The sequence below is a fragment of the Notolepis coatsorum genome (genome assembly GCF_963971535.1).
Source record: "Notolepis coatsorum genome assembly, chromosome: 6".
NCBI lineage: Eukaryota > Metazoa > Chordata > Actinopteri > Aulopiformes > Paralepididae > Notolepis > Notolepis coatsorum.
Window position 1 is genome coordinate 174,298,599 of NC_140170.1, and position 27,138 is coordinate 174,325,736.

The following is a 27,138-nucleotide window of genomic DNA, read 5'->3' on the forward strand; positions in this document are numbered from 1 at the left end:
CACATTTCTCTGCCAATGGGTTGTTTTTGTCTGCAAGGAAAATCCCTGCTTCTTCTCTGAGTTAAAAAAGGTGATTTAATATTCTGCCTCGAGATACCCACCTCACTTCAGTGTGGTATAGCAGCTGGTTAGGCACAGAGCCCATTTCATCAAGGCCAACCGGCACCACTTCTGACAACAAACCTATCCATTGCGAGTCCAGGTTACACACAAAAGACCAGACCCCCCTCCCGCAATTATACATGCGCTGGATGTAGTGAGATGTGTATTGACCTCTCTACACCACCTACACCAACATGCAACACCCTCCTCTCTACACCACCTACACCAACATGCAACACCCTCCTCTCTACACCACCTACACCAACATGCAATACCACCTCTCTACACCAACATGTATCACCATCCTCTCTACACCACCTACACCAACATGCAACACCATCCTCTCTACACCACCTACACCAACATGTAACACCATCCTATCTACACCACCTACACCAACATGTATCACCACCCTCTCTACAGTCTACACCACCTACACCAGCATGCCCACATGCCACACTACCTTTTGATGCGTTCTGCTCCACACTAGTTTTAGGTTTCTTCAAACGGAAAAAGAAAAAGGGGAAATTGAGTAAAGGTTGTTACATCAACATCCTAAATCTCTGTTGAGGAAGAGGACTTCATAATGGTGACAATTGGTAGAAGTAAAAGATTTAAAAAAAATATATAAAAAAAGGGGGAAACAAGAAATTGAGGAAGGATGGTCACCTCCAGTGACAGACTCCTGTCCACCAGTGTGTTGTAGCAGCCATGGCGGTGCGTCAGACTGGGATCCTCTGTCTCCTCTTCTTCGCAGGACCACTCCTCTCTGTTTCTGGTAAGTTCAACTGTTACAGGCTCTACCTAAGTATTTCCAAAGTATTCTTTAGTATTCAGAAAGTTTGCAACATTTCACTTCTTCTCAGATGTCTCCATGGTGAACATAGAATCCAGACAACTGTAGAAATACATCAATTGAAGTTAATGGAGATTTTTTATTTTTATTTTTTACTTAGATTACCCTTACAGTGTATTAATGACTATCATACTAAACATGTGCTTTGAATTAGTACATGAAAGCACATACAGTGCTCAGTGTATGGGTAGAAATATTTAGAAATACCTTTAACACAATGAATATACTAAGAATATACTCGGTATGCAATAGCTGCGACCTTATTGCGATAGGCCACTCCCACTTTTAGCCAATTGGCATGAACACAGACACACACACACACCGCTGACGTACATGCCCAATTTCAGCCTCTTAACCCTTTCACTACCACACTACCAAAGAGTTAACCCTTTCACTGCGACAATACAGAAGCTTAACCCGTTCACTACCACACTACAGATAGTGAAAGGGTTATGGCAAAACCTGTGGCCACTAGACGGTGGGGAATTTTCTGTGGATCAAACAACTGACCAACTGAAAAATATATTAGATTTCAACTTGGGAGTATAGGCTGTATGATAGTAATCTGTTTACCCATATCATTTATCAGATGATGTTCAGTCTGTAGCTGTAAGTCGGTTTATACCGACAGATTTAGTTTTGGTAACACTTACTTTAGGTGACACATAAGTAACAACACACTGTTGGAATGGAATCTTGGAACCTATTCTACACGTTCAAATTACTGGTTGGTTCTTAGGGTTCCTCCAGTTTGCTCTGAAAACTGCTTTTTCCTTTGATGCTTCCAACACCTGGAATGCCCTCCAAGTGACTCTGAAGCTGAAGGTTCTTCCTTCTTTTGCTGCATTTAAAAGTATGATCTCTGACCACTGTGTGTTGACTTGTAGCTGTCTTAGTCGATTCTTTATTGGTTATTCTCATTTATTGTGTATGAACCTGCTGATAACTTGTCTTGTTTTGTAAGCTCGTCGTCACTGTAAATAAGGCTAACCTCTATTTTACGAGTTGAAATAAAGGTTTGAAATTAAATTAAATGAAGCTGGAAACTAATTCAGTTGGAATAAATGTGAACAAAACATAGGAACAAGTAGGCTGTTATTGAGCCTAACTGACTATTTAACCTTTAGAATAGAACATGGGGACCTGGGACTCAAACGGATGTTTTTTTACTGAACGTGTCAAGCCAAGTACAAGTCATTGTGGAAAGATTTCCCTGGTCTGCGACTTCAGTAACGAAAAGTTATCCTATAACCTAGTTATATGAATACTGGCAGAGCGTCTCGCTCTTTGCCATTATGAGATATCTCTTATCTCCTAGCACCTACTGTGCTCACGAACAAACAATTGCAATCCATGCACGTGACCAGGCCACGTCCCCGCGTCCTGCTATATGACACCGGACATGGTCACACTCTACCTTCCTCAGAAAAAGTTTCCAACACTGAAAACCCAACCAAGGGACCTCAGGGCGCTAAGAGCGAGACGCTCTGCCAGTATTCATATAACTAGGTTATAGGATAACCTTTCGTTATATTATCATACTGGTCATCGCGTCTCGCTCTTTGCCATTATGAGATATGGGACAGAGCAGACGCGTGACCCGACAAGTGTACCCCCTGAGGGCCCGTAAGCCCCACTACCAGGGAGGAGGGGAGTCCCGTCCACCCGCCTGTCCTAACGAAGGGGGGGAGGCAGTCAACTCCACCAAAGTGCGGAAAAGGGGGAACCAGAGACCCCTGAAAATGCACAGCACAGGCGGGATCACGTGTGACACAGCACCCCGTGGCACACATCACACACCCCTGCTAGCCCACCAAATGGCGGGACGCAGGAGAGGTCCCAGACCTCAGAACCGCTTGGGAGACAGAACCCCCAGTCATGTCCACGAGGTAAAACTTAACGAAGGGACCCGGGGAGGATCAGGAGGCCGCAGCACAGATGTCCTCCACCGAGGCCCGCCCTAACAGGGCAGCAGCCCGAGGGGGGACCTGTCCAGCCAACGTGCAGCAAAAGGCAACGCCCCCGCACAACCAATTTGACAGGTGCTGCTTGGACAGTGCCTCACCCGCGCAAGGGCCACCGTAACAAACAAACAGTTGAACGGAAGCCCTGAGAGCCCGAGTCCTGAGGTAAACCCCCAGTGCACGGACAGGACATGACAGGTGAAGGCCCGCCTCCAACTCACTAGCGTGAGGAGGCGGACGAACGCCTGAACCACAATATCCCTGGAGCGAAAGAGCTCCGGATATTCTTTGGCACAAAGACTGGATTAGGCCTCAGAGTCGCACCGCTATCGGCCAAATAGACAGGCACTCAGGCCGCACAGAGAGAGCACACAGCTCACCCACGCGTTTAGCGGAGGTGATGGCCAAAAAGAACACGTCTTCAAGACAGCAGATCCAATGGCGCCTGCTCAAGAGGCTCAAACGGGGCTTCCGACAACCGGCCCAGGACCAGTTGGAGGACCCACTTGGAGACAGAGAACGTTCCACAGCCTTGAGACGCAGAGCGCCAAGCAGGACTGTTCCACGAGAGGGTGGCTGAACAATGTTCCGCCCCCACACTCGACCATACGCCACTCCCCAGCGTAAGCCGCGGTAGAGGACGGAGCGCGTGCGTACCGGATAGCGTTAACCACAGAATAGTCAAGACGCATCCCCACCAGATTCACACTGTCAGCAGCCAAGCCTAGAGGCTGCCCCAGAACAGGAGGCAGAACAGAGTTCCGCGTGCCTGAGAGAGGGCCCGCGGTGACCACGGAACAGGCCATGGCGGGGCCACCAAGAGCTGAATCAGGGCCGGGGACCACACAGCTGAGCTCTGGCCCGGCGCGACCAGGACCAAGTCCCGCACTCCCGACGTACCCGCCCCAACAGCTGAGCTATCAGGTGTAAGGGGGGGAATGCGTACAGAATCCCGGACGGCCACGGAATCAGTCCCAGACCTGCCCGACTATGTCTGGACGTAATCCCCACTCGTCAGGGTGAGGACCGCCCCGCGACACCACACCTGCACCCATATTCACCCTGCCGGGGATGTGGAGAGCCTTCAGGCAGAGCAGATGGAGAACGCCCATAGCCAGAGCCCGACCGCCGCCCGGTGCAGACGGGGGGAGCGCACTCTACCCTGTCTGATAATATACGACGCTGACGTCGTGTTGTCCGTCCTGACCAAAACATGCTTGCCCAACACAAGGTGGTCGAGCCGTTTGAGGACCAGAAGGACTGCCTTAAATTCCAACACATTGAATGTAGCATGGCAGCTTCCCCCTACTGCGTTGGCCCGACACGTCCCCCCCCATCCCATGAGGGAGGTGTCGGTAAAGACCGTGACGTGTGACAGCCTGCTGCCCACGGGGACCCCGCAGATGAGGGACCCAGCAGGTGCATTGTCCTCATGAAGAGGAGGCCAAGAGGGACCCCAGCAGCAGGCGCATCACGGACAGCGCCGTAACCGTCCTAGGACGGAACCTCCCGAGCGCGCCGAGAACCCAACCACTCGCCGCCGCTCCAAGAGGGATGCCCATATAGACCTTGAGCTTAGAAAAAGCCCAAGTACTCCACCCGTTGACTGGGAAGAGGAGAACTCTACTTCCAGTCTATAGCAAAACCCAGGCTGGTGAGACACCACCTGCCTGGTATGAGACCTGGCGATCTACCCTGACCGGCCAAGGACCAGAACGTCGTCCAGGGCAGAATACAATTCATAACCCCCGACGACGCAGAGGCCCCAGCGCGGTCTCCACACACTTGGTGAAGATGCGGGGAGCCAGAGAGTAGCCGAACGGCAGCCTCTGGTACCCGTACGCTAAGCCCTGCAAAGGAAGCGTAGGTAAGCCCTAGGATGGAAGATCAGGATGCGAATACGCATCCTACAGGTCTATGGAGGTGAACCAGGCCCCCACCTGACAGCATCTAACAGGTGGATTCGGTCAACATTCTGAACCTTCCATGGGACAGGTCCAGTATGGGTCTGACACCCCCCCCCAGATTTCTCGGGCACCAGAGAATACCGGGAAGAAACGCCACGCATTGCGTCCTCCTTTGGGACCACAACGATGGCTTGCTTCGCCAACAGAGATTGGATCTCGTCGGCCAGAGCTGTCACTGCTGTTGACCCTGACAATAGGGTCTGTACCAAACCTGAAAACGGGTGGGGTTGTGCAAACTGCAACACAAGTCCCCGCCTCAGCGTTCTCTCCATCCACCTCGACATATGACACTGCTGTAGCCATATGTGATGATAATCCCAAGCGCACCCGCCGCCACTTGGCGCTGGTCTGCCAGGAACCGTAGATAGGCGGCCCGGTCCCACCCGCTGTGCGTTGCCAACCCTGGACTCGCCAACCGCGCGAGCAGGGCGTCTCGTGGAGCTGGGATATCGCACCCTGACACTACCAACGAGGCAATCGCACCCAAGGGGGGACCCCGACAGAAAGGGCCAGTTTGATACGGGGGAAGCTGACATCGCACTGGGTTACAAAAGCTCCCCCACTGAACACCTCCCCGGCATGGATTGCTGAGGAACTGTTCTACAGCTGGACATGCAAGGCGTGAGGTCCCCACACTGCCCGATAGGGTGGGTTCCTACACACCGTAGCCCTGCAGTGATATTACTACCACCCAAATCACGCGCGCCTGACTGACCACCGCCGGTCTTCCGGCCGTGGGAGGCACTAACGTGATACCCGGCCTGGCGAGGGCGGGGCTGGGGGAACTCGCGCTGCGACCCCCTGGGCCTCGAGTTCCCCCGCTGACAACCTTCGTCGTTGACAGACACAACACCAGGCTCACCAAACACAGACACAGAACGTGTGGCGTGGGAGCCGCTTGACAGCACAGCATTCTCACGGACAGACCCAGGCCTAGCCAGCAACTGGGTGTCAGCCCCTGTCCCCATTAGAAGCGAAACGTGGGGCCGCTCGTGCTTCACTGAAGGCACGCGGCCCGCAGCCAAAGGGAACAAATCAGAGCCCGTATCCCGCTGGTGTTGGGGGGGGGAGTGACCGGAGAGCGAGCTAGACGGCAACGGTTTTTTAGGGCGTGCTCATCTAATGTAGCCGATCCCTCAGCCGCCAAGGCTGTCGGCCTTGTGATCACCTGTTGTCTTTGTGTCCAGAGTACCTCAGGCGGGGGAAAAATGGCCGCTGGTTGGGGGCCTCACCACAGCTGCTGGCGAGGCCACGCCCTCACCTCTGGCTGCGCGGTGTGAGGCGGTGTGGGGCCTAGGTCAAATACCGCCCACGCTCCTGCGGAAAGACCAAAGTCCCTCTGCGGAGAGGGGAGCCCTGAGGAGGGAAAAACCTTCTCTCCTCCTCAAGGGGAGACTGATCCAACCAAAGATGTCTGTAAACAAGCATTGACAGCATCCTAGCCCTCCCTGCGGTTACAGCTTGCGGCTAGGTCAAAACCTTGCGCGATGTTTCGACGTCGGCTGGCCCTAAGGCCCCACCACCGACACCATTTTTGACAGAAAAAACAGCAATTCGAACAATGTTGCTAGTCTCTGCTAATTCTATACCGCGGCGGTATAGGCTTTAACAGCCCACCAGCCACCTGCCGGGCCGACTCACCTCATGGCGTCGGCCGGGCGGGACACCGTTCCACCATGTCAGACGCAAAGGACTGATGCCACCTGCTTCACAAGCACGGAGCACCAGTGGTGGCTGCAGACAAAAGACTACTACTAGTGAAGCACTGCCTCACCAGTAGGCATGCAGCAACCTCCACTGTGGTGTGCACCCATGAAGGGGTAAATGAATAAATGAACGAAAACTCCACTAACACACTGCAGAATGGGCTAGCCCATACACACAATTGTTAAGGGGATGCAGACCAGAGAAAACACCAGTCCCGCACACAATTCATAGATTCACAAAAAGCACACCAGCCCTGAGCCTCAGCCGATCCACCCATGAAAATGGTAAACAAGCCCCCGTCAAAACCCCCAACATTAGACACCGATTGACCGTCAGCATGAATGGTTAAGAGGAGGGAAGACCTTTTAGTAAAGACAGCCCTCGGCGGGGAACAAAGAACGGAGACCCAGCATTGTAGCATTAGCATTAGCCGCGCGCACTAGGATAGTTGGGAAAACACCCAAAACAGAGTCATGACGACCATGTTTTCCCAAATATCCTGCCCATCGCGCCAATACATCACACGGCTGTCTCACGGGACAACGAGCAGTATTACTCATGCTAGCATCAATGCCTGACAACGCAGGCCTACCTGTGCGCGACGTAGCTCGACTGCTAACCGTCGCGCGACGTCCCTCGATCCTCTGTCACGAGATGAGGAACCCCAGGACAGGCCCGATGCGCTGTTAGGATGTGCCGAGAAGATTCCAGGGGCTGGTGAACCTCCGGCGAAAACCCAAGATTGTGTAATTTCTCCCTGCGTTTCATAATAATAATAATAATAATAAATCAAATTTATATAGCGCCTTTCATAGAACCCAAGGTCGCTTTACAATCAGGACAAAAAATAGGGCAAGGAAAGTAGGGGGGGAGGGGGAAGAGGGGATGAGGGAAAGTAGGGGATAATGGACCTAATTTAATCTAAAACTAACTGATGGGGAAAGCCTTGGTGAAGAGGTGTGTTTTTAGAGCGGATTTGAAGGTGTCCAGGGTTGGGGCGTTGCGGATTTCGGGGGGGAGAAAGTTCCAGAGGGTAGGGGACGCCACGCTGAAGGCTCTGTCCCCAAAAGTCCGTAACCTGGTGCGAGGGATGGAGAGGAGACCTAGATCAGAGGATCGTAGGTTCCGGGATGGAGTGTACTGGTGGAGGAGATCAGACAGGTACCGGGGGGCGAGGGCATGGAGGGATTTGTAGGTGAGGAGCAGGAGTTTGAAGGTGATGCTGACTGGAAGCCAGTGGAGATGGATGAGGGTGGGGGTGATGTGCTGCCAGGGCTTGGTGTGAGTGAGAACCCTGGCAGCTGAGTTCTGGACATACTGGAGCCTGTCCAGGGCTTTGCTGGGTACCCCGAACAGGACTCCATTACAATAGTCCAACCGGGAGGTGACAAATGAGTGGATCAGGGTCTCCGCCACAGAGTCTGAGAGTGAGGGTCGGAGACGGGAGATGTTCCTGAGGTGGTAGAAGGCAGACTTGGTGACAGATTTGATGTGGGAGTGAAATGAAAGTGTGGAGTCAAGGGTGACGCCCAGGTTACGGACTTCGAGAGACGGGGAGATGGAACAGCCGTCAACGTGGAGGAGGAGATCTCCAACCTTCCCGAGCAGTGCCTTGGGGGCCACAACCATGAGCTCTGTCTTTTTGCTGTTGAGTTTGAGTAATTTGGTTGCCATCCAGGTTTTTATAGCGTGGAGGCAGTTGACTACAGACTGTGGGGGGAGCTGGGAGGATGGTGAGGTGCTGATGTAGAGCTGAGTATCATCAGCATAACAGTGGAAGTTGAGTCCGTGGTGACGTATAATCTGACCGAGGGGGAGCATGTAAATAACAACAACTAGTTCACGGAGTGCACTGCAACGTCCGTGTTGGAAACAAAAAAAAGGAAGGTAGAGTGTGACCAGGTCCGGCGTCATATAGCAGGACGCGGGGGCGTGGCCTGGTCACGTGCATGGAGTGCAATTGTTTGTTCGTGAGCACAGTAGGTGCTAGGAGATAAGAGATATCTCATAATGGCAAAGAGCGAGACGCGATGACCAGTATGATAATATAACTGATGGTTCATAAAGAGTTTGCTAACATATAGTTCCTCATATGTTCCATATCTACCTTATTATTTAGCAGCTCAAGCTTTCTACATTGACTTGATATAGACATGTACATGCTCATATGCGGGCGGGCGGGCAGGCAGGTATAGGACTCATTATTTAGTTATGTATCCAAATGTTCAGATTCATCATGTATCCATTGATTGATTGATTGATTGATTGATGCAAAAACTCTTCATTTCCCATCTCTACATTTTCTACATGATGATGATTATTATTAGTAGTAGTAGTAGTATTGCTTGTATTAATATGATTGTTATTAATATTAGTTATAACTATTTATTTATGCCGTCTATTATTATCAATAACACCAATTCACAATCATATAATAAATAATAAATAACAATAACAACAACAACAACAACAACAACAACAACAACAACAACAACAACAACAACAACAACAACAACAACAACAATAATAATAATAATGATAATAATAACAACATTTACATTTACAAGGGAAAATATGCTTGTTTGTTTTTGTGAAATTGTATTGATTTAAATATTGAATTGAATTCTTTCTTTCTCTCCTGCCCTCCCTCCCCAGCGCTCGACAGCTGCCTGGCATACACAGACAGCAGTGGGCGGAACCATGCGTCCAGGAACTGCTCCACGGGGGGTGAGAGCTGCTGTGGGTCCTGCACCTCCAGATACTGCTGTAGAGACCTCGTCCAAAGCTTCTCCCAATTCGAACAGAACTTGTGCAACAGCAGAGATCAAACCCTAACCCGGTATAATAACTGATCTTTCACTTTCGCTTTATAACCTTCCACCACCACTGTTCTTAAACCTTAACCCCAACTAACTAACTAACTAACTAACTAATTGATTAATTAATTAATTAACATATACTGGTATAATAACTGATCTTTCACTTTCACTTTATAACCTTCCACCACTGTTCTTAAACCTTAACTCCAACTAACTAACTAACTAACTAACTAACTAACTAACTAACTAACTAACTAACTAACTAACTAACTAACTAACTAACTAACTAACTAACTAACTAACTAACTAACTGATTAACTAACTAACTAACTAACTGATTAACTGGAAACATATACTGGTATAATCCTTACACCACCGTAAACCTTAATCCTAACTTACTAAGTAATTGTGTTAATTACAACTAAAAGAATGCTGTAGATCAGGGGTTCTCAAACTTTTTTAATACCACGACCCCATTTTATTTATGATTCTTTTGGGGACCCCACACTTAATGTATTGCGTAATTTCAACATGGAATTAAGGAATATCAAAATAAAAGCACACGTTGTTGAACTTGATCATGCATATTTATTAGAAAATTGTATTACAGCACTATGTTATCAATACACATTTATAAAACAAGGCATATTTAGCCAAAATATGTTGCCAGAACATTCAAAGAAAATCTTACAAAAAATATTCTTTTCATCTCCATTATTTTTATTTGAGCTTTAATTAACACAAGGAATCAGTGTCCTCCAATGACATAACATGGAGGACATATTCAAACTCATTAACTCAAACGAAATCAATGTGTGCAAAACGGTTTGTGTGAAATGATGTGCAAAGTAATTCAGTAATTTTTCCCTTCAACTCCTAACAACTAACTAACTACTGTTTATATGCACATCTGTCAGCCATGGAAGATAACGTTAGGTTATGACTATAACCAAGTTCTGTTAGTTAGGGGCGATGCTTGGCATCGCTACTGCACTATCTCGCGTACGTGCACGCGTACTGAATAAACCACAAATGTACCTCTAATACCAGTATTAGTCTGACCACACCCCTCATCAGCTTACCTTCATAAGCAGGTGTGTGGTCACCTGCTCTCCTCCTTCCCAAGCTTTCACCACAAGGTGAGGACAAGGGCTGCAGCGGCGTCCGATGCCAAGCATCGCCCCTAACTAACAGAACTTGGTTATAGTCATAACCTAACGTTCTGTATCGTTAGTGGCTTAGCTTGGCATCGCTACTGCACAAGGGAGGCCAAGCGGAGCCACTTGGCTGACAAATACACCCCGCTGACAGCCCCCCAAAACCATCAGAACAGGGAGGGCCGAGCCCCCCCGACCCCCCCTAATGGAGGGTAGCCCCCCTATTAGGGACGTCACGGGAGGGCGACGGACCCGACCGTGCGAAGAGGCACTCAAGCAACTCAACGCACAGGGTGAGCAGACCGTGGCTTGACCCCACGACTACACACACGCACAACCCGCATGCCACCCGGGAACGAACGGAGGAACAACCTCGTTACTGCCCCCAGAATCACGGGGTCAAGGGCAAACCCAACCCCGTGGCAAGGCCGTAGCAGCGGAGCACGAAGGAAGACCCAGACCCACCAAAAGGACTGGACTCCCTGGAATGGGGGCCCGGAGAAGTCCATGATGCCAGCATCAAGACCCCACCAGGTGGGCACGTAGTGCCCCGCCCCCCACATCGCCAGCGTATTCGGACAAAGGCCCCTCAGTTACTGCACCTGGTATTCCCAGGCGGAACCAACCAGGCCAGAACCTGCCCAGCTTCCGAGATCGGACGAGACCGGGCGTGTTCAGGTCGGTATGGCCGTAAGCCGAGCGGGCCCCGTCCCCCCAATAGTACACCGCCTGGCACACTGACCCTGCAGAATAGGCAGTCAGCATGGCCGTAAGCACACAAAAAAGGTTAACCAACGGAAGCAGGCAGCGCACCGGGGAAAAACCAGGCAACAGGCTGTTAACCCTAGCCTGGAGACTGCGGACGAGACAGGCGCCAGAGGGGACAGCTGAACACAGCCGCCCCGGCGGAAGGAGCGTAAGCTGGCGGTGTTGCATGACCAAGCCTCCATTTAACAACCCCCACCCAGAGGGGTCGAGGCAGAGAAGGCTGACACGATTGGCAGACGTCATGAACGTGCAGGGGCACCCTCAAACGGTGAACCCGGGAGTTGACACTGCTCCAACACACCAGGGAATCAACCACCTCGGTGTTACCCAATGCGGTGGTTGTTCCTATAACCCCTCAAGAAAAAACTCCAAAACACACCTGCGGGTATACACCGGCTATACCGCAGTACAAGTGTTTCAGTTTCCAAAAAGGGTTAACCCAGGCCTACGGGTCGCAAACATCACTTCGGACCGGGCCTGGCGGTACGGGAAGCACAGGGTCACCAGAGGAGGTCAAAAAACCACCCCCACAGGCCCCTCTTCGCCATGCGTGAGAGAGGAGCGAAAAATAATGGAGAACCAGCCCCTAAGCACACCGTACCTGGTATTCCCCGGCGGTCTCCCAACCAAGTACTAACCAGGACCAACCTGTGTAGCGGCCGAGATCCGACGAGATCGAGCGCGTACAGAATGGCATGGCTGTAAGCCATGACGACAGTGCTGAGTAAAAACATACCCAACCAGGGTCTCCATAGCGCTTAACCCTGTGACACCCAGACCGACCTGGCATTTTTCCCCCTGAAAAAAGCCCAAGTCCCTCAGGGTACCAGAACAGCAGATCTGCATCCCCGGCGGACAACGGGTTCAACTGATCTGGACCAGCGTGACCAGAACCAGTCCCGTGCCCTAACCACGCCGACATGCCTACTCCAGGAGAAGGGCAGATATGCGTGTTGATCTTAACATGAAAAGAAGGCGCCACCCAGACGTCGGGACGAACCGCGCCTGGTGGCCCACCCCAAGGGCGTGAGACCCCACTACATATGTTCAGATCCATCCCGTCATCATCCCCCAGACATGAACGAGAATCCGTCGACAACCCACCCAGGTCATGGGATGTGGTCGCCGGAAGAGGAAAAACCCCCATCTCAGTTGCTTTATAAAAACGCTGTTTCAACCACAAGCAACTAAGGCGTGCCAGTCAATCGCCTGTTTACAGCGAGCTAGCACTATACGTGCGTCGGGACACACCCCCATCAATGAACAGGCTATTTAGACCTGTCATTGAATCCCCAAGGCGCCCAGGGGAACGACAAGAGGGGTGTGACACTCCCTAACTCCAACACTTCTGGAATAGAAAGAAGGAAGCATCAACAGTATGTATCCCAGTCTACACAGCCGGGGTAAAAAATGTTCACATTTTTACATCCCACCACCCTCCCATAGGAAAGAGACGGGGATCCCCAGAGAGACTTCCCACGCGAGCTGTACAGATTGAAAAGAATATATTGCACCTTGAGCCATGTAAAAAACTGGTTTTAGGGCCTCCGGGGAAGAGGCACCGAACCCATACACACTCAATAAACAAATTGAATCGAATATACATACAATAGAAAAGGACCCTTCTAGAGGGTCCACTCACTTTGACAATCTGAGGAGGAAGGCTCTGTACTCTGATGGAGGCTTCCTCACATGGAAGAAGGAGTCCGAACTCACAGAAGGCCTGAGCAGGCGCTTGGTGAGGAGGAGCCCTGACCACCCCCCCTGAAAACAGATCCATCACATGGACCTGAACAGCACACGGAAGTCCTACCAACAGAGACGCGCACGGTGACGTACTCTATGGCGGGGGAATTCCTGCGGTGCACACGCCCAATATACCAGGCCGTGGGACCAGGAACTCCCTCCCCCCCCCCCCCCCCCCCCCCCGTAACGTGCCGAACCGCCACGTGACGGGAACCTTGAAGGACAGGGGGTGTACCCCTGACCGACAGAACAATGGGGAGAGGAAAGGTTACCAGTTCACCCCTTTACGACCCCACACCCATGATACGACGTAACGACAAAAAGAGAATATGACACAGTCATAGTCAGCTCTATGAAGCGTTTCACAGCTCCACACAGCGCACGAGCTAACCTGCTATCTGATTTTTACTAAGGAAAAACACAGAATAGAGAGGGCTCTAAGAACCCCGGTCCAACATACACATGTGCTTCTGTGGCCAGTACAACCCAGTTGTAGGTCACATGACACACACAACCCATCATCACCTACAAAAAATGGCAAACACAAATGGGAAACACAATCCTCCTATTTTACCCTCAATACGGCCAGTTAAAACAGGAAAACCTGTTAATGTGTGAACTCACTGTTCATTGTCATTACAGTCTGAGAAAGAACATTCTTTTACTCACTCGTCACCAAGCATAGCTTCATAGGTTAGTTGCCTTAGTAGTGAGTACACGGTACATAAACACCATGATGTTTCTCACACAACAACCAGATCAATACATCACGACCTGCACGGAGAAGCTAACTGCCAGTGACAAAAACAGCTCACACACAACCCGCAACGTATCTCAAATGCATTGCAACAACACACGTTTTGGGAAAAAACACCGTTATTCACAATACATTTAGCAAGGTAAAACCAGAAGACGTGTTATGAGGTCTGGCCAACCCCGTACCTGCCCGGAACGCAGATCAGCGAAGTGCAGTCACAAGCCACCGTAGAACACAGCCGTCCCGTGTTGTTCGATCCGGGCAGCGTCGCCGCTCCACCAGTCGCTACAGTCCTCTTTGTTGACGCAATCCCCGTCTAGGCTCAGGCAGGGTCGACGAACATCCCCTGTCAAGGATGACGTCGTGGTCAAGAGTGTAAAACATGTTAAAAATCAAAGCACGTTCAACAGAATAGCATCAAGCTAACGGCTGCTCCAACCGTTCGGGTGCTATTGCTTCCGCTCGCGAGACGCCGATCTACGACGCACGCGATCAGGAGCGAGCTCCCGGCGGCGCGCGAGAAGCCAAGCTACCCCGCGCCAGGCCACCGACCGGCTAACCGTAAGCTATGAACATGTAAACAATGACATAACACTCACCCAGACAGGCCGCCGTTCTGAACCCTCCTCACTTTTTAAGAGAAAAGAGAAAACGGGGGCGGAGCTGAGCGATCATGGAGTAGACGTGTTTCACAGGAGCTCCCTTCTACCGTGCTGAATATACGTTTCTCCCCATTAGTCTTTATTTTATTTTTATTTGTTTTTTATCTGTTTGCTAGGTCGTCGTGTTTAGTATACATTCACCAACTTTTTTCGACTTTCTACGATGGCGGGGGTGGAAACCAGAGCCATGAAAGAATTAGGCACGACACCGACACCGCCGAGCATGGCCGCACCGTCTCCCGCTGTCGGGGAGTTAAGCGAAGCTGTACTCTTGGTCATGACCAAGCTACACGCAGACTCTGAGACACGCATCGCTGAAGCACAGAAGAAAGTACACGCAGAATCTGAGGCACGCATCGCTGAAGCACAGAAGAAAGTGTTGGCGGATTTCTGTATCAGCCTCCGTCGTGAGATATCAGAAGAAATACGGCTGGCGGTAGTCCCGCTGACAGACAAGATGGAGACGATTCACGCTGCCTCATCGGCTAATGCTAACGAACTAGCCATGCTAACGACGGAGGTATCATCACAGTGTGAGAAGATGGCGGGTCTTGAATCCGCCCTGCTGGCTAGGCAGGCTGAAGTCAACAAACTACAGTCGGCGATGGAGGAGATGCAGTCCCGGGATAGACGCCACAACGTCAGGATTGTTGGAGTACCGGAGACCAGCGGTGAAGGCCGTCTCTCTGAGACCATGCCCGAACTGCTGCAGAAGATACTAGGGACGGACGTCCTCCCCTCGCCTCCTATCTGTGAGTCGGCCTACAGAGCGGGCAGGTTTTCTCCCGGCGTGAACAAAGAACCGAGGCCCATCATAGTCAAGCTGAACAGACTCCAACAGAGAGAAATCATCATGCGGTCGGCTCGTACCAGAAGGGGTACTCTGAGGATTGGCGATCACAAAGTGGCCATTTTCGAGGACTTTACACCGGAGGTTCAAGCTCAGAGAGCCGAGTACAAGGTGGTCCTGACTAAGCTATGGAAACTAGGCCTGAGGCCCACGTTATTCGCTCCCGCGAAACTATCTGTGTTGGAGAAGGTCGGTGGTCAGCGTTTGTTTTGGTCGTTGGCTAAAGCGAAGGAATATCTCGCGGAGACACCCGAGTCTGTTGCTTGATATCTATGGAGGGTGAGTGACTTGGCGGTTTGGGCCTATATACATTGATTAGGTCGACTATTCACAAACACTTGCTGTCATGCCCAGACATGCTAACTGTCCTCTGCCCATCCAACTAGCGGGGCTTCCCAATGACTTCTGTTACTTGCTAAAGCTGACCTCATGGTCGTACTTGTGTATCGCCTCTTTGGAAGCTAACGAGCTAGCTGAACAATGTACATAGTAGGCTAACGTGCTATCCGGATTCGTCACTAGCTTACGCGCTAGCCTCGGGCTAGCCAGCGGGCTTCGACTATGGTCTGCGCTGAGACATTCGTTAATGGTTACGTATTTTGGTTGCTGTTGCTGCTCAAAGGGACATTGGTTTGCACAGTTCAAGAGTGACCGAGTCCCTAACTAACTTCTGGTATGCTTTTTATTTTTATATCCAGGTTGTTTTGAGCTTTGGTGATCCAAAGTAGATGCCAAGGTCGGTTGAATATGCATATACAATATTTGATAACAGGTTGGGTCGGGTATGGCTTGCACTTCATGGCTATATGGTTATATGGCTTGCACTCTAGCCATTACCCTCTCTTCCTTTCTTTTTTCTTTCCTATTGTCGCTGTTTTATGTCATCTATATGCGCGATTTAAATGTGATCCGGTTCTACCTTGGACTAACTGCTGACTCGCCTTAATTTTGTTTTGAATTTTCCGTGAGGCACTTATGCTATAAAGTTGATACATTAATATGCAGACTCCAAGGTAGATGGTTACAGGTTGATGCTGAGTAATTATATAATAATTATCGTCGCTGTTTTAATGGCATTTGAATGAGCAATTTAACTGTGATCCGATCCTACCTTGGACTAACTGCTAATCCGCCTTAAATGTGTTTTGAACTTTCCGTGATCCACTTATGCTATAACGTTGCGACATTAATATGCAGACTCCAAGGTAGTTGGTTACAGGGTTGAGGCTGAGTAATTGTATAATAATTAGTGTCGCTGTTTTAAGGGCATTTGAATGAGCAATTTAACTGTGATTCGATCCTACCTTGGACTAACTGCTCCGACCGATATCTTTATTGAAACAATGTATGATGACAGGTGGTGTCAGGTGTTGCCTATTACCATCCCCGGATTGATTAATGAATGATTGTGTTTAATTCTATTCTTACATAGGTTAGGTCATTTCAGCCGTTGTGCCTGATCAGAGGGACGGCTAAAGGGGTGCACTTTGACCATAACCTTTTTTTCCCTTCCTCCTTTTTTTTTGTCATTGTTTAATTGACACTGTTCACACAATTTTGCACAATTAACCTGTGACCCGAACCTGCCTTAGACTATCGGCTGGGATGCTTTAATTTAATTTTGTATTGAATTTTCCTATTCCTTTTTGGGCTATAACAATGTGATGTTGAAGCGCAGATTCGGAAATAGAGGGCTGCAGGTTGATGCGGAGTTATTATTTAATAATGGCTATTTTTACCATTATGGTTGTCTCATGTTGGGGCCAGGGCTCAGGTGGTTTTCGACCGATATCTTTATTGAATTTTATTTTATAATATTTGTGTTTATTGGACTAGTGGGGGTTTACTTAGGGGTTTATCTAGAGGGGGGTGGGAGTGGGAAGCGTCTTATTGATCCATGTCTCTAGTGGGAAGTGATAGGAAGATGACCATCCTCAGTGGATGGGGCATAGGGTGGGGATTGGAGAGTGGGTATAGAGGAACTTATAGTAGGACGGGTGGGTTAGGGTTTAGAGTAGAAGGAGGGGGGGCTGTAGCTGGGGTGGTATTTTTATGTGTTCTATGTACTGTTGTCTTATATATGTGTAAGTGTTCCTCCTCTGAACTCCTGGGATTGACCGTCCGGGCCCGCCGGGATCGGCACCTCTGTACTCAGCCTGGCTGCACGGGTATGTTCTCTACGCACTTATACAAGCTCGACCATGGCTAAATTGAATATTTTAATTTGGAACGCAGGAGGGCTTAACGCCCCACACAAGCGTGCCAGTGTCCTTTGGCTATTGAAGAGGAGAAATATTGACCTTGCTCTCCTTAGTGAGACGCATTTAATGGTAGGTGACGTGTCAAGACTGGCAAATCGGCAATATCACGTTATCTCCTCATCCTCAGCCGATGATAAGACGAAAGGAGTAGTCATAGTTACAAGACGTAACCTTGATATCAAAGTCCTGAATGTATGGTCGGACACGGAGGGAAGGATTACTATAGCAAAAGTTGAATTCTTGCATAGGAAGATGGCTATAATAGCATTGTATGCTCCTAACACATTTGATTCAGCGTTCTATAATACAATCACGAAGAATATGTTGGAACTTAATGGATACGCTCTCATTGTGGGTGGCGATTTTAATGCGTGCTGGGATGCGGAGATGGATAGGTCCGGGACCTCTGAAACGAGCGACCAGAAACGGGCCTCTGAGGCCCTCAGGATGTGGGCCAAAGACACGGGGCTCACAGACCTCTGGCGCTTATGCAACCCCACCCTCAGAGATTACTCTCACCTGTCAGCCAGACACAAAAGCTTCTCTCGAATTGACTATGCATTCGCGTCCCCTAATATGTTTGATAGTTTCGATGTCTCATTGGTTCCCTTGGCTCTCTCAGACCACAAGGGGATTTTCCTTACGGCAACCTTTGGCAGGCTCTCCGCAAGAGCCCCCAGATGGCGTTTTAATTCGACCTTGCTAAAGAACGATGACTTCTGTTCTGAGTTCAGGAGTAAACTAGCTGAATTTTTGCAGATCAACGTTGGCACAGTAGAAGACCCTAGGGTCCTGTGGAACGCATTGAAAGGATTCATCAGGGGTCATGTCACACTATTTGCCTCCAATTTGCGAAAATCCCGGTCAAAAAAGCTAGAAGGACTGGAATCATTATATGCGGACCTATACGCATCCTTGCAAACTGACTATAATGAACGACTAAACACACAACGTAAGATAGTCAAAAAAGAAATAAACTCCATACTTAAACAACAGTCTGAGTTTTTGATACATAGGACAAGACAAAATTACTATTTTCACGGCTCCAGACCTAGCCATCTATTGGCAATGAAAATACGCTCAAATGATCATTTCTCAGATATCCCCTCGATTAGGACGAGCCAGGGTGCAGTCACTACTGATTCGAAAAAGATCAATGACACTTTTAAAGAGTTTTACTCACAGTTATATAGCTCAGAGGGTAATCTGGATGACTCTAGATTTGAATCGTTCATTGGCGGGCTTGAGATACCCCACATTTCTGAGGAAGAGGCCAAGGAACTGGGGAGACCGATTACTCTCGTAGAATTGAGGGAGACTATTGTTGAAATGCAGAGGGGTAGGGCGCCAGGCTGGGATGGTATTCCACCCGAAGTGTATTTAGCTTTCTGGGACCAACTGGGTCCATTGATGCTCGATATGATCAATTACGCTATCGAACAAGGGGAGTTCTCAAGAGATGTCAATATGGCGTTGATTTCTTTACTTCTCAAAAAGGACAAAGATCCCAATGATTGTGGTAGCTATAGACCCTTGAGTCTTCTCGGGGCCGATTTAAAGGTGTTTGCCAAGGTGCTGGCCCGTCGCCTGCAGAGATTTATGTCTGTATTGGTACACTGCGATCAAACTGGTTTTATCCCGGGGCGTCTGGCTGCAGATAATCTTAGGAGGCTGTTGCATGTAATCGATAACAGCAAAGACAATACAACTCCATCCACAGTTCTGTCTTTGGATGCCATGAAGGCGTTTGACAGACTTGAGTGGTCATACCTGTGGAAGGTACTTGAGGTCATGGGTCTTGGAAAGAGTTTTATTCATATGATTAAAGTCCTGTATGCCTCGCCGTCTGCGATGATACTGACAGGCAAAAACTGTTCCACACTCTTTCCAGTCTCCAGATCTTCTAGACAGGGTTGCCCTCTGAGCCCGGGACTGTTCGCGCTTTCCCTCGAACCTTTGGCCCAATTTATTAGGCAATCGGAGGACATCGTCCCCATAATGGTCAACAATACTCCACACAAAATTGCTCTCTATGCGGATGACCTGCTGATTTTCATGGACGACCCCTCCCGGTCGGCCACAAAATTATTGAGGATAATCGACGACTTTGGTAAATTGTCAGGTTTTAAGATTAACTGGAACAAATCAGCCTGCCTACCTCTTAATGAACTGGCCAAGGCGGTACGACTACCAGCTGATATCCCCATAGTAGAACATTTTAAATACTTGGGCATAGAGATATTCCCCACGCTGAACCAAACTACTAAGTACAACTTCACGGGTACTTATGATAAAATACGCCAGGATCTAGACAGGTGGTCGTCCCTTCCTAACTCCTTACAAGCCCGGGCTTCCATAATCAAAATGAACATCCTGCCTAGGATAAATTTTATTAGCTCAATGCTCCCCCTGCCCCCTCCAATAGACCACTGGCGCAAGGTACAATCGATGGTATCTAAGTTTGTCTGGAATAACAAACGCCCGAGAATCAAAAGGGCTACTACTCAACGTAGGAAACAAGATGGGGGCCTTGCAATCCCTGATTTTAAACTTTATTTCTGGTCCTTTTCACTGAGACCTCTGATGTGCTGGCTAGACCCTGTAGAGGCTGTATCGTGGCGCTCCTTAGAAGCGGCGGCGGTGTCTCCGCTAAGATTGCAGGATGTAGTGTACTCCACTGTCTCTATTGCGAAATGCCGGCTGAGGTATGGACCGATCATAACTCACGTGATCCAAACGTGGCGTAATGTACAGAGGTCGTGTGGGGTTAAATGCCCTTGGCACCTGGACTCTCCAATTTTTAATAACCAGCAATTACTTGTTGGACACAAGCCGGTTAATATTCCTCAATGGCAAAGGAGGGGAGTGCATACTCTGGAGGATATTTATGATAAGAACGGCCTCCGTGCGTTTCAGGACTTAAGAGAATTTTATGATCTTCCCGGCGAGTCCTTCTTTCTTTACCTTCAACTAAGGTCAGCACTGAGGGCGCATGGCGTACCGTGGGCTCAAGCCTTGCACCCACACCCCTTCCTCAGGCTCATAGTGGACAGGACGACATCCAGAGGGTTTGTCTCCGACTTTTATACGCTCTTAATTCAATCCACGTATAAAAATTTATCATTGGATACAATCTGGCGTGTGGATATCCCGGAGTTGGACCCCGAGTTTGACTGGGATGATGTTTGGGCAAATGTGGCATTATCTTCCCGCAACCCCAATCACCAGCAAATAAATTTTAATTATATTCATAGGACCTATCTTACACCTAGGAAGCTATTTGCTATGGGACTGATAACCGACTCTCGGTGCACTTTGTGCTCTCAAAAGGCCACAGGCACTTATATGCATATGTATTGGGATTGCCCACCAGTGGCCCGCTTCTGGAGGTCAATAACGGACAAACTTTCAGATCTGTGTGGCTTAACTATCCCATTCACAGCTGTTACGCTACTCCTGAACGATATAACGACACTACCCGCTTCCGTACAACTGAAAAGGGTTGTCCTAGCGGGCGTCACAGCAGCGAAGAAGCTGATAGCAATGAGATGGAAGGAGCCTGAGAAGCTTACAATGATTAACTGGTCCCTAACTCTATTGGATGTGATTTATCTTGAGATATCCACAGCCCGGGTGATTGGGGTGGGGCAGGCTGGAATTGACCTGTGGTTCGCAGCAGCTGAGAGGGTAAAGACCGCAGTGTGCGGCTGAGCGGGGTTGGGGTGCGTGTTCGGGTGAGTCCGGCGGTCTCTTGGGAGGGGGAGGAGGAAATGTTTTTGTCTGTCTTGTCCCTTGTCTTGTCATCTTGAGTTTAGCTGGGGATATTATGGGGGGGCAGCTATTTAACTAGTTCTTCACTGTTTGGCCACTTTTACACGGTCTCTGTGAGTCTATGGAACACCTACAGGTTTTTGTTTTTTCATGAAGGTTCATTGCTCTGGTTTCAGGTCGTGTTCCCCCCCAAAAAATGGTCCTTGTGGTGGATTGGAGATGTACGTTTTATTAATATAGGGTCACACGGCCGGGAATCGGGACTGAACACTGGGAAAGACCATTTATTAGATAGTACCCCTTGGAATTAATTTAGTAGGTTGAACTCTGGTTTCTTTTCTTTTGTCTGTATAATTGTTAGTCATTATTATTATTGTTTTTGTTATTTTCTTGTGAAGTTCTATGTATTGTGATTGTGGTTAATGTGTTGTCTTGTTTTGTGAGAATGTCAATAAAAAAATTTGATCAAAAAAAAAAGAGAAAAGAGAAAACAAGACGTCAACACCGCTTCACAACGGTGACAGTAACACGTCCGGCGGAATCAGCACAGTACCAACTGGCCTGTATAGCTGACTTCGAACATGAATCTGCCGCTATCGCACATTACATGCACATATCCCCTCGTGAAGGAATACTCTCATTTGGATATGAAAGATGGGGTCTTAACACGGTGACAGAGAGAATCCACTCGTCCAGAACACACAGGGATCACCAGTGTCAATGGTCGCGGCCCACTAGTTAAAACTATAATGGTCGCCAGACCAAGGCCTTCTGTCGCCTAGACGGCTAAACAAAGGACCCTAGCCTGGGGCCGGTTTCCATAAACTTTGTCAAGTAGCCCCCATAGCACTAACAGACAAGTGGAGCCCGCCAGCAAACACTACTCACCCAACCTGGAACGCACCGCTCCTCACAACAGCGGCATGTCCGACAGTTCAGCTGTGGCCTGACAGGTTTCACCCCAACAAACACAGCAAGGAACTGCAGTTGAGAAGCATGCAGCGGCGTGCTCCCAATACGAAAACCGGTGGAGGGTTTGTAGAATGATCATCATCTTCTAGACACTCCAGTACGAAGACAATATCGCCGTATTTTCTCGAAAATAGTGAGAGAGAAAATAAAGATATGATGTCAACGTATCCTTGTTTCCCAAGCTGTTCCTAATCCAATTTCTTCCATCATGGTGTCAAGTGTGGGGATCTACCGAGGCACCTCTTCCTTGTGGTGAAAGCGAGAAGGAGGAGAGCAGGTGACCACACACCTGCTTATGAAGGTAAGCTGATGAGGGGTGTGGTCAGACTAATACTGGTATTAGAGGTACATTTGTGGTTTATTCAGTACGCGTGCACGTACGCGAGATAGTGCAGTAGCGATGCCAAGCTAAGCCACTAACGATACAGAACAACATTTACTAACACTAACCAACCAACCAACCAACCAACCAACCAACCAACCAACCAACCAACCAACCAACCAACCAACCAACCAACCAACCAACCAACCAACCAACCAACCAACCAACCAACCAACCAACCAACCAACCAACCAACCAACTAACTAACTAACTAACTAACTAACTAACTAACTAACTAACTAACTAACCAACCCTAACTAACGAACTACTCTCTATTATGCACATCTGGCAGCAGTGAAAGGTAACAACACATTTTACTAACCCTAACAACACCGTCCTTAAGCTTGAACCCTAACTAACTAATTCATTCATTTACTCTGGTACCAGGCCATCATTGTGAATAAGAATCTGTTCTTAACTGGCTTGCCTGATTAAATAAAGGTTAAAATAAAGAAATACTGCACTTAAAGGGCAAGTCCACCCTAAAACTGAATGTACGTTGTACTGTTCCAATTTCCTCAGATTTAGGCGTGGAGGGCTGATCTCTGGCATGGTCAGCTCAACTTTCTTAATCATCATGATCATCCTCTGCTGTTTATGCCGTCCAGGCTGCCCCATCTATCAGATGCGCAGTAAGTCACATTGCATGCTTCTGATATGAGTTAGGAAGTCATATTGAATGCTTTATGAGTTAATAAGTCATATTGAATGCTTCTGATATGAGTTAATAAGTCATATTGAATGCTTTATGAGTTAATAAGTCATATTGAATGCTTCTGATATGAGTTAGGAAGTCATATTGAATGCTTCTGATATGAGTTAATAAGTCATATTGAATGCTTCTGATATGAGTTAGTAAGTCACATTGAATGCTTCTGATATGAGTTAGTAAGTCATATTGAATGCTTCTGATATGATTTAGGAAGTCATATTGAATGCTTCTGATATGAGTTAGTAAGTCATATTGAATGCTTCTGATATGAGTTAGTGAGTCATATTGAATGCTTCTGATATGAGTTAGTAAGTCACATTGAATGCTTCTGATATGAGTTAGTAAGTCATATTGAATGCTTCTGATATGAGTTAGTAAGTCACATTGAATGCTTCTGATATGAGTTAGTAAGTCATATTGAATGCTTCTGATATGAGTTAGTAAGTCACATTGAATGCTTCTGATATGAGTTAATAAGTCATATTGAATGCTTCTGATATGAGTTAGTAAGTCACATTGAATGCTTCTGATATGAGTTAGTAAGTCACATTGAATGCTTCTGATATGAGTTAGTACGTCATATTGAATGCTTCTGATATGAGTTCGTAAGTCACATTGAATGCTTCTGATATGAGTTAGTAAGTCATATTGAATGCTTCTGATATGAGTTAGTAAGTCACATTGCATGCTTCTGATATGAGTTAGGAAGTCATGTACCTTTTTCCCTGTGGTCGATAAGTACTTTATTTACATATTGGAAGTGAGATGGGGCTGAATTAATGTATGGGGGCGTTGGAAGCGGTGTGCCCCAGGGAGCTAGATAGTGTCTGTCTAGCTTCCCCCTGGATTTCAATCTGCATGAGGAAACACTTCCCATGTTCTGTACAATATAAACATCCTCTCTTCCTCTGCACAGTGGACAGAAGAGCCAGCGATACCGTTGTCGTGATCCACACTCAAGGCAACGAGCCGACTCCTTATCAGGGTCCCCCCCCGCATGCATCTCCCTACCCTGGAGCCCCCCCTGCCGAAGGTGATTCAAGATGGAGGGACCAGGCTTTTTATCCTTATCTCTGGTTTTAAAGCAGACATGACTTGATCGTTTATATAAAATATGCTAGGGCTGTCAAAATTAATGCTTTAACTTTGGAGATACATTTAAATGATTTAAAGCATTAAAATAAATGTATCTAGATTAATCTATGGAGTGAAAAATCTTCAATCTTAGCGCTGCAGATATAAGAAAGAGGTCTAGCTGAGTCAATGTTGATGGTTTTGTTGAACATTTGTATTTCACAGGAGAGAAACTGTATTCAAAGAAAGCTATTAAAATAGTCTTTGAATCTAAATATACTTTCTTTGTGTTGATTTTACATTAATTCCATGATTTTACTCAAGTAAATATCGGTTACAAGTTTCGGTCTTAAGTAGAAAAATTCTATTTTTAATCTAGATTAATCTAGATTAATTACAGAAAATTGTGAGATTAATTAGTAAAAAAAATGTAATCTATTGACAGCACTAAAATATCATATCAATGGTTTACATTTATTTTATGCTGAAATAGACGGGTATTTCATTGTTCCACATCAGGCTTGGGTGTGAAGAAGCGGCTAATCGAGTCCACAGGAGTAATGCTATTCTGTTTGTTAACTCATTAACCAGACGTGTTGTTATTACAGGCATTGCTTTTATTCTGTCTATTCTATGCTCATTTTATGCCTATTTCTATTTTATGTCTATTTTACTGTTGTGAAGCACTTTGGGCTGCAAATCTGGTATGAAAGGTCATATTATTTCATTGCCCAATCTTACTCTTTGTGTCTGTGTTTCTAGTGTACCCTCCTCCAGGCGAGAAGTTCTACAGCCAGCCTGCGTTTGCTCCTGGTCAGCCAGCGTACCCCTCCCCAGCCCCAGCTTACCCCCCCCAGCCCGGCTACAACGAGCCCCCGCCTCCCTACCCCACGTCCTAAGTGGTTAGATGCAAAAGGTGTCTTACAGGGGGGGTGTCAGTGTCTCAGGAGGTAGAGCGGTCGTCTGGCAATCTGAAGGTTCCTGGTTCGATTCTGGCTCCTCCCAGCAGCTTGTCAAAGTGTCCTTGAGCAAGACGCTTAACCCCTAACTGCTCCCGATGAGCAGGTTTGCATGGCTGCCTCTGTCGTCGGTGTGTGAATGTGTGAGTGAATGGGTGAATGTGAGGCATAAGTTGTAAATCGCTTTGGATAAAAGCACTATATAAAGGCGGATCATTACAATCTACTACTGGTTTATTGAAGGTTTCCAGCAACAGCCAAAAGAAAATCAGGGATGTAGCCTTTGATAATTACGCACCAAAGCTATGTAACACCTTGCTTATGGACATTAAAGAGGCTAGCTCAATAAATGTTTTCAAAAGTAAGCTAAAAACGTATCTCTTCACCTTAGCCTTTTAATACCTTCTTCCACTTAGACTCATTACATCCACACTGTGATTATTGTACTGTAAATGAGAGCTATTTTATTGCACTGCTTTTATTCTGTCAATTATGTCTATTTTTACTGCATTTTATGTCTATTTTTATGTTTATTTTTACTGCCGTGAAGCACTTTGGGCTGAAATTCTTGTATGAAAGGTGGTAAGAACTAATTCCAGATAAGAAACCATTCAGGAATGCCAGAATTGTCCCAGGAACTTTGTAAGTGGAGTTAAGTTGATTTCTTCGTAACCTTTTCGTAAGTGTGTTCGAGAATGAGGTCCATTGTCTTTATGGATCATGCAGTGGATTTGCAGTGTCATTTTCCAAGCCCGGTTTCTGGGTCCATCGGGCCAGTGAAGTAAATCCTATCTTGATGTTGGTTCTGAAATGGAACAACGTGTCTTATCTAATGAATTACTGCTTGAATATATCAGTCCAGTAATTGACATGTGTTTTTTGTCTGATATGAATATGGTTGTTTCACCAGAAGGAACGGGCCAGCATGGTCCTCTATGACCTCTAATACTGATTGAATGGGAGCCATAGAGGTCAACATCACATTTAACCCTTTCACTGCCACACGACAGAAGGTTAACCCTTTACTATCACACAACCGACGGTCGCCGCGCGGCAGTGAAAGGGTTAACCTTCTGTGTATTGCTGCAGTGAAAGGGTTAACCGTTTGGTAGTGCGGCGTTGAAAGGGTTAACATGTTGGTCAAAGCCATCCTTTACGCTAAAATCAAGGTTTAGTTCACCAATCAGAATAGTATTTTCCAGGCATTCTAGAGTAGCATATACAGTACATGCATATTGTGAGTGTTCTCCTTTCAAAGTTACTAATACTTCAGTTCTACTGGTGTTGATTGACATCCTCAGAGCTCTTTGATGTGGTTACTTTGTTTCAGTCACGTGCACATTGTTAAGCCATTCAGAAGCCACTTCATCGTCAGAAATAAAGCTAACCCTACAAAACAATAAGTGTGTTTATGTAAGGAGGTTGAAGCCTTGCAGTAGTAACATGTTTGTGTAAACATTCTCTTAAGTTAAATATCCTGTTTGTTTCATTTTAACTGATGTCATGCGGTTTGAAATGGTCATGGCGTGGTGTTGTGATTACCAGAGAAACAAACCATGTGTTTCACTTTCTCCTGGTGCTTAGACCCATCGGACCATCTGAATATCACATAAACTATCCTTTTAATTAAATATTTTCACAACTCTGATCAT

At 47.6% G+C, this 27,138-nt stretch overlaps 1 protein-coding gene across 1 annotated transcript; it reads left to right on the top strand.

The window, feature by feature from the left end:
• Positions 1-750: 750 nt before the first annotated feature.
• On the top strand, positions 751-27,134 carry LOC311230672 (protein shisa-4-like). Its single transcript, XM_084317036.1, has 5 exons — positions 751-880; positions 9,252-9,435; positions 23,264-23,373; positions 24,370-24,486; positions 25,290-27,134. Exons 1-5 carry the CDS (start codon positions 814-816, stop codon positions 25,424-25,426), a joined length of 615 nt encoding a protein of 204 aa, XP_084173162.1. The 5' UTR covers positions 751-813; the 3' UTR covers positions 25,427-27,134.
• The last annotated feature ends 4 nt before the right edge of the window (positions 27,135-27,138 follow it).